At 52.7% G+C, this 8,479-nt stretch overlaps 2 protein-coding genes across 2 annotated transcripts; both read left to right on the top strand.

Annotated features, from left to right (window-relative positions):
* The first annotated feature begins 6 nt into the window (after positions 1-6).
* On the top strand, positions 7-2,705 carry Hoxd13 (homeobox D13). Its single transcript, XM_004634797.2, has 2 exons — positions 7-607; positions 1,379-2,705. Exons 1-2 carry the CDS (start codon positions 244-246, stop codon positions 1,627-1,629), a joined length of 615 nt encoding a protein of 204 aa, XP_004634854.2. The 5' UTR covers positions 7-243; the 3' UTR covers positions 1,630-2,705.
* Positions 2,706-6,688: 3,983 nt separating this feature from the next.
* On the top strand, positions 6,689-7,645 carry Hoxd12 (homeobox D12). Its single transcript, XM_004634733.1, has 2 exons — positions 6,689-7,262; positions 7,407-7,645. The coding sequence occupies exons 1-2, from the start codon at positions 6,689-6,691 to the stop codon at positions 7,643-7,645; spliced, it is 813 nt and encodes a 270-aa protein (XP_004634790.1).
* The last annotated feature ends 834 nt before the right edge of the window (positions 7,646-8,479 follow it).

The following is an 8,479-nucleotide window of genomic DNA, read 5'->3' as shown; positions in this document are numbered from 1 at the left end:
GCGGCGGCGGCGGCGGCAGCAGCGGCGGCGGCGGCGGCAGCGGCCTCCAGCTTCGCGTACCCGGGGACCTCCGAGCGCACGGGCTCCGCCTCGTCGTCCTCTTCAGCCGTGGTGGCCGCGCGCCCCGAGGCGGCCCCCACCAAAGAGTGCCCGGCGCCTTCGGCGGCTACTGCTGCAGCGCCTCCGGGTGCGCCGGCATTGGGCTACGGCTACCACTTCGGCAACGGCTACTACAGCTGCCGCATGTCTCACGGCGTGGGCCTGCAGCAGAATGCGCTCAAGTCGTCGCCGCACACCTCTCTGGGAGGCTTCCCCGTGGAGAAGTACATGGACGTGTCCGGCCTGGCGAGCGGCAGTGTTCCGACCAATGAGGTCCCCACGCGAGCCAAAGAGGTGTCCTTCTACCAGGGCTACACGAGCCCCTACCAGCACGTGCCCGGGTACATCGACATGGTGTCCACCTTCAGCTCTGGGGAGCCTCGGCACGAAGCCTACATCTCCATGGAGGGCTACCAGTCCTGGACGCTGGCCAACGGGTGGAATAGCCAGGTGTACTGTGCCAAGGACCAGCCTCAAGGGTCCCACTTTTGGAAATCATCCTTCCCAGGTAGGGGCAATGGAGAAAAAGGGAGAACAGGAGGGAAAGGGAGCGAGAGAAGGTAAAAAGAAAGCACTAGGAGCATGGGTCTCTATTTAGGAATAAGTGGCTGTGCTGCACGCCTGGTCAGGGTTAACTCAATGGATAAGTTTGTCCCGTTTTTTGTGAAATCTGTAAAATCTGCCTGCCATATAAATGTCCTTACATGGCTTTGCTCCCCCTGCGGGGTGCAGGTGCGTTTTTCTCCTTAAATTGAGGGCCTTTGGATGCCCTTTGCTAGGGCCTTTCTGCTGAAAAGGACTGTTTCCTAAGGGGTATCACAGAGTTGGAGTACTACTAAAGCTTCTTAGAGCCCACAAATTCCAAACACAGGAATACAGGAATCAAGGCATGGGCAAAAGATCTGACTCTGTGTGTGTGTGTGTGTGTGTGTGTGTGTGTGTGTGTTAATATAAGCAACTGGCATTTGCCGAAACTATCCTTACGAGTGTCCCCAATATTCAGGCCATAAAATCACTGGCTTGTTAAGATGCCTGTTTAAGAAACCATGATGATCCATCAAATTAGCCTTTGTTTTGAAGTGCAAATAGTCTTTCTTTAATAATGTGTAAGTAATATGACCATGTAAATAACAATAAAGTGTAAACAGCCTGTTTTTTTTTTTTAAATTTTCTAAATCCTATCAAGTACTGGCTTGCACGCAGACCCATATGCCAGAGTTCTCAGCTAGGTGCTCCAAATATCCCAGTCTAATTTTTCTCATGCTGTTGTTTGTACCAGGGGATGTGGCTTTAAATCAGCCAGACATGTGTGTCTACCGACGAGGAAGGAAAAAAAGGGTGCCTTACACCAAACTGCAGCTCAAAGAACTGGAGAATGAGTATGCCATTAACAAGTTCATTAACAAGGACAAGCGGCGGCGGATTTCAGCTGCCACGAACCTATCTGAGAGACAAGTGACCATTTGGTTTCAGAACCGAAGAGTGAAGGATAAGAAAATCGTCTCCAAACTCAAAGATACTGTCTCCTGATGTGGGCCAAGCTGACCACAGTTTAATTGCTTTCAGTTGTCTCCAATCTTTGGAAAGACTTGAATATGTATTTAATTCCTCCCCCGCACACCCTTGCCGAAGATGGCAAATTTTGTGAATTGTTTTTCTTTCTTAACTCTCACCTGTCTCTAAAACCTTTGGCTGCCCAACCTGACTTTGTAGTTGTTTCTTATTTGTTGATTATTGGTTTTTGTTCTTGTCTAGGTTTATTTTTTTAATGATGTTTTAAATGTTCTGTTTCTCCCTCCAGGCCAGTATAAAGGACTTGAAGTATTTTTTAATAATCTCCCCCGAAGTGAATTTCAGAAGTGACATTCTGATTTAAGAGTTCTACTTTTAAAAAAAAAATCACTTTATATATCCGTTTCCAGCATTGATTATCTTTGTAATCCATTAGGGCAGAACGATTTGCAGTCATTCATATCCTGTGATTGGGTAATTGAATCATTAGCTCTCAGCAGTTGCCCTGAGGCAAATGAAGCAACTCTAGGCAGTCTGTGCTCCAGGGTCAACCAGGGAGCTGAAGGCTCTGTGATGGTTCTCAAAGTAGCTACCTTATTAAATAGTGTTTGTGTTAGAATGAAGACAATCTTCCCAATTTTGGATCCCTCACTTGCTGTTTTAGTTGTATATTTGCAACACACCTTGTAATTTGTGCTTTTATAACCTTTAATTTGAAAATAATATATCTTCATGGATGCCTTCATTTCTCAGAATCCAGATAAAGATATTTAAGTCATTGCAATTGGCATGGTAACCCATGGGTGGTATAAGTGCACTCTTCAGCCTCCAGTGTGTGAGACTAGGATTGAGGCCCTCAGTCTCAGCAAAGGCTGAACCGTTGTGGCCATGGGTGGGAATTTTATTCAGAACCCAATGAAGAATTTAAATATTTGAATGAATGCATTGGGCCTCTCAAAGGGCTCTAAAACACCTAACAAATTTGAAAAATATGAAGTTGTAAGATCGAAGAAGAAGAAGAGGAGGAGGAGGAGGAGACATATCTGAAAGTGATTGCTAAAGAACTACTTTTAAAGTGCTGCATATTTATACAACTGAGAGATTATTTTTGTAGAGGCAATGTCTGTGAGCTGGTATACAGGAAAAGTGCTTCAGACATTTAAAAATCACTTTTTACTCCTAGGGAGAGCCAAATAAACAACTCTCTTGTATCCTCTGAATCTTTATAATATGTGTTCTCTTTGTTTCAAGCTTGTGTTGCCTCTAGAAACCGTTCTTATTTATTATGAAAAGTTTGCTATCCTGAACACTATGATGTTCTCTGTAAATGCAGGAAACTTAGCACCAGCTCTGACCTCTGAAACCTTGGCGCTTGGCTCTCCGAGTCTGGTCCCCACTCCTTTCACAGAAGTGGTGTTTTTAAGAGGGCATCACCATGTCTAAATAGTTTTTTTTTTTTAAACCACACTAGTTCAAAAACATTTCCAATAAAATGTCATTTCTCTTTCGATATACCCAATTTATTTTAAAAGTTTTACTTATTTTAAAAATAGGTAAGTATTGGTGTGTGCAGGTATAGGAAAACTCACTCCTTTGGAAGTTTTCAACCTAGAAAGGCCCGTTATAAATATCTTCTTGCAGAAAGGTCTTGAATTAGCCATATCCATATTTGGCAATCGAAAAAGAAACATTTCAGCCTTATGTCCTTTCTTCTTCTCTGGACAATGTGCACACAGCAACTGACAACTGGAAACACAAATATCCTCACTGCTACACACAGTTTTTCGACACTAAGAACTTTCTCTTTGAGGCCTTTTTTGCCACTCAGAAAGGGCCTCTGAGGAACCTGGGTACTCTGGTTGTGAGCTCCTGGTAAATTAATGGTTGCCAACTTGTTATGTAAGTTAGTTCCAAAACACAGATTAAAACACACACACACACACACACACACACACACACACACACACTATGTAAATTCTTGCAGGAGGGACCCTAGGATTCTGGGAGAAATCACAGGGACCAACCATTCTGAAAGTACTTTCGTTTTCTCTGGCCCAGCTTGATTTCTTTCATACATTACTGCCGACGGCAGAGAGCCAAATTCGTTTAGTGAAAGTCAGGGCCAGACAGAGGCGCAGAGATAGAACAGATATTAAATCCCTGCAGAAGAAAAACTCTTGAAAATGGAACCACATTGTCCCCGACTTTACACTTTGGGAAGGGTCGCTAAACTGTTCAGTGTTTTTCTCACAGGTTGCGTTTTCTTCAAAAACGAGCCTATTTTCCTTCCACTCGCCATCCGCCCCTGCCCCTCATTTCTTTTTTGTGATTTCCAGACTCCCATGCTGCTCTCCATTTCCCGGTTCATTTTCTCAGGTTTCCCATCGCGGGCTGGAAGGGTCTGCGCCGAGGTTTTCCTTTCATCTGTGCTTTGCACGTCAATTTCCCTCCGCCTAAGAAAATGGGAGGTTAGCTGAAGATTAAAACTGAGCTCAAATACTCTCTGGTGGAATCTGGATTGACGGCTAAATCAATAACAGATGAAGGCTCTGTTATTTATACGTGTTCTTTTCATATCTCGAATTGCAGAGTGCCGGAGAAGATGGGGAAAGTGGCCTGGGCGCTGGAGGGAGGCCCCCTGGAAGCCGGCTAGGCAAAGAAAGTTTGGGGAGAAGCCTTTCTTTTGGTTAGAGACCGAGAAACCGCTGGGAAAGCTGCACAGAAACCTGGCAGATAGATTTTCAGCGCTGCGGGTGGGGACCGAGGCCCGCGCGTCCCTGCTAGATTCAAGAGGCCAAGAGAGCATTGAGCCCAGACAAAGAGGCTGCCGCAACGCCGCGAGCGACCCGCTTGGTCCCTGGGCTCCACTGTCCTGGGCAGCCTCGCGGCCCATCTCCGGCTTCGCGAGGCTGTCGGCCGCGCTTGGCAGCGGGCCATGACCGCGCAGGCAGGCAACCCCAGGCCGCCGCAGCGCCCTTCACTGTTGATCTTGACCGTGCTGCGGCGTCGCGCCAGGCGTGGAGCGCGCTCGCCATCTCCTGGGCAGTCGGCGGCATTGGCAAGCTCGCTTTCACCTCTCCACCAAGCGCTGCTTGCCGCGCTCCCTCACCCGCCGAGACTCGTTCCCGCCCCCCACCTCCCTCCAATCCTCCAGCTCCGGGCTTAAGACTTCGCCTGCCAGACTTCCAAAGTCATAAACCTTGGGGATGAGGTGGGGAGGCTGGGCAAGGCGCAGTGGGGGAAATTTAGCTGTTCCAGTCTTTTTCTGCTTCGCACTTAGAGCCTTTTTTGCGTTTAGTCCTGAGGAGCAAACAGACTTCCGGATGAGTCCAAAGACACCTGGAGGCTTGGAAATACAGGGAAACGCCGTGCGTGGAGACCCGAGGCGCAGGCACCACAGGGATCTCCTAAATGGAGATTTCAGGCCTGAGAAGGCCGCAGCTTCTGGAAAATAGGGCCAGTTTCCCAAAAAGAGAGCTATCTGGGGCCAAGGCCTGAGTTGCCCAAAGTCTCTAGGAACTGGGGTTGCAGTTTTAGCCTGTCCCACCTCCCTAGGATGGTCGGGGAGTAGAGTCTCTCTAAGCCTGAACTCCCAAGGAAACTGCAACAGCACCCAGAGGAGCTCCGGGCTTCCCCACCCCCCCCGCCCCACCCCCCCCCCCCCAGCCTACCTCAACCCCCTCCCCCGCCCTAAAGCCGGAGGAAGAGGCCGATTGCGTTCCGCAGAGCCGCCCAATTGGTCGCCATAACTCACACAATAAAGTCTCAGCGCGGTGGTCAGTCTTGCCCTCTGGCGGTGCCTGTGTGGTCTCCGTGCTGGAGCTGGCAGCCTAACCAATTCCAGCTTGGCTCGGGGACCAGGGGGGCCGCTGCAGGCCAGGACAGACGATTCTCTCTGGAACTGACCCTCACTGGGTCTCTGGGTTCCCGGTCCTGCAAGCAGAAGACCTCTAGGTTTCTGGGCAGACTAGACAAGAGGGCCTGACGCAGGGGCTACGAATTCTGCTCCTCATGAGGAACGGCTGCCCTTCCTGCTCCCAGTTTGCCAGATCTCTGAACGCGCCAGCTGCCTGTGCCCCTGGAAGATTAGAGGCGTGAAACGCTGCTGGCTGACTGCCTCCATGCGCCTGCTTCCCCCACCCCCACTCTGCCAGGTGACCGTTACTCTTCTGCCCTTCCACCTTCTGTGGGGGAAGTTTGTCCTGCTCTGCCCACCACCTTGGAGATCTGATCCGCAGGGTGTAGTCGCTAAAGAGACTTCTGGCGATGAATGTAACCCATGGCTACGACTGTCCACTCAAGCTGCTGGATTCCCTGGCAGTGTTCTCCTTGGACCTGGATGGCAATTTCTCTGGGAACAGAGTTCCCGGCCTGCGCTAGGGACACACACCAGGAGGGGTGTGAAGCATCCTTCCTGAGCGCCAAACTCAGGCTGAGTTTGTGATGACCTCCTTAGAGTTTGGTGGGAAGATGTGTCTCTTAGATGTGTCTGCGGCCTGGGATCCAGGGCTCATGCTGCAAGTGAGACTCCAATGCCACCCCCCCCCAACCAAGTCCCCTGCAGTGGCCTCCTGAGAGATCCTTTGTATGAAAGAGACTGAGAGAGGAGTGGCATTGCCAGGCCGCGCCCTCTCCAGACAAACCCAGAGGCGCCGGTTACTGCAAAATGCCTCAGCTGCAATTTAAAGCCGGTAGAAGCAAGTCCGGCCCAGGTAGCCAGCGGAAAATGGAATGGCAAAGCCAATCAAGACCACGAAGAGTCCCAAGGGACATCTGGGCACAGGCACCTTCAGCCCGCTGCCGCCAGCTCCTGAAGCCAGCTCGGAAACTTGTAGTGGCTTCGCTTCGCTCAACCTGCTTCAGCTCTGCCGCAATCTCGTCCTTCTCCATCCAGCCTTACGGGTGTTATCATAATACCCCGAAGGGGGGGAAACGGGTCGGGGGATGTAGGCGGTGCTGAAATGACCGACTTTGAAGAACCTGCAGGCAAAGTTTCGTCCAATCGTCTGAGCCTGTCCTCCTATTCCCGGTTGTAACTAAATACTGTTGCGAGCGCAGCCGAAGCCCTTTGTTGGCGATGTGTGAGCGCAGTCTCTACAGAGCGGGCTATGTGGGCTCGCTTCTCAATCTGCAGTCGCCCGACTCCTTCTACTTTTCCAACCTGCGGCCGAATGGCGGCCCCCTGGCCGCGCTTCCCCCCATCTCCTACCCTCGCGGGGCGCTGCCCTGGGCCTCCACCCCCGCCTCGTGCGCCCCAGCGCAGCCTGCCAGCGCCACTGCCTTTGGTAGCTTCTCGCAGCCCTACCTGGCCGGCTCCGGGCCTCTCGGTCTGCAACCCCCGGGCGCCAAGGACCGAGCCGAAGAACAGGTCAAGTTCTCTACGCCCGAAGCGGCCTCCGGGCCCGAGGAGCGTGTCCGTACGAGGCCGCCCTTCGTCCCCGAGTCTAGCCTGGCCCCTGCGGCGGCTGCGCTCAAAGCGACCAAGTACGACTACGCTGGCGTGGGCCGCACCGCGCCGGGCTCTTCGACCTTGCTCCAGGGGGCCCCCTGCCCCACAGGCTTCAAAGATGACGCCAAGGGCCAGTTCAACTTGAACATGACAGTGCAGGCGGCGGGCGTCGCCTCTTGCCTGCGACCTTCACTGCCCGACGGTAAACGGTGCCCATGCCCTCCGGGCCGGTTTGGGCCGGGATGGGAGGTGGCATGAAGGGGCGCGTTCCGGGGGGAGGGCACCCGCTGGGGCTGGGCAGTGACTGTAGCCAGCCTGGCTGACGCAGGTCGGGGCTCTGTTGCAGGCCTGCCGTGGGGGGCGGCCCCGGGGAGGGCCCGCAAGAAGCGGAAACCCTACACGAAGCAGCAGATTGCGGAGCTGGAGAACGAATTCCTCATCAACGAATTCATCAACCGGCAGAAGCGCAAAGAATTGTCCAACAGGCTGAACCTCAGCGACCAGCAAGTAAAAATCTGGTTTCAGAACCGGCGTATGAAGAAGAAGCGGGTGGTGCTGCGTGAGCAGGCGCTGGCGCTTTATTAGCCGGCGCGGCCGCCGGGCCTGCCTTCTTGGACCCGGGCCTGGAGTGGAGAGCAGGTGCTGGGACTGGGTCTCTTCCCTGGGCTCTCCCGGCTGGTTCCCGGTACCCTCCTGCTCAGCCTGCACCCCCAGAGTCAGTAGGAGACGGTGAGATGGGGCCAGTTTGGCCTCACTTTCCGTTGGTCCTGAGAAGCTTCTGAGGGCTGTTGGAGAGATGCGGTGAAACCTTGGCTGAGACACCTGTCCTTGCTCCTGTTTGTGGCATTTGCAACTGGAGCTCACTCTCCAGCCTTTGCAGTTGGTTTTTTGTTTCCAGCTGTTTAGTTCTCTTTCCCTGTCTCTCTACCCCTCTCCCCCTTAGCAAGTACCTAAGAAAAGCTCAGACTTGCACATAGAAAGGGCCTCAAGGCCCAGCCCCAATGGTTCTGAGTACACGCCGAAACCCTCTGTGGCACTGCCAGGATCTCCACTGTAGAGGAAGGAAGGGGCCCAGTGCCCCCTCACATCTGCCCTGGCCCCTGGAGAGGACACAAGCTGCCCTAGACCTTCAGACTTTAGTGAAAAGGGAGGGGAGGAGCAGGGTGGCCAGATGAACTCAGAGGCACCTTGGAATGTGGGTTGGGCAGGGTCCCCCGATGGGTGGAAGGGGCTGGAGACTTCCCAGACCTGGGATGAAAGAGCCTGGGATTCCAGAGCAAACACCAATCGCCTGACAAGCCTGGCAATACTCTACCGCTCCCACTTCCTCACACATGCCTAGGTCAGGCATCCTGTACCTGGACTTCTCATATGGACCTCTTGTGTGGGGAACTACTGGTCTGCTTTGAGGCCAGCAGC

Source organism: Octodon degus, unplaced genomic scaffold, assembly GCF_000260255.1.
Source record: "Octodon degus isolate 3935 unplaced genomic scaffold, OctDeg1.0 scaffold00065, whole genome shotgun sequence".
Taxonomy (NCBI): Eukaryota; Metazoa; Chordata; class Mammalia; order Rodentia; family Octodontidae; genus Octodon; species Octodon degus.
The sequence above is the reverse complement of the archived record's forward strand: the minus strand, read 5'-3'. Positions and strand labels throughout refer to the sequence as shown.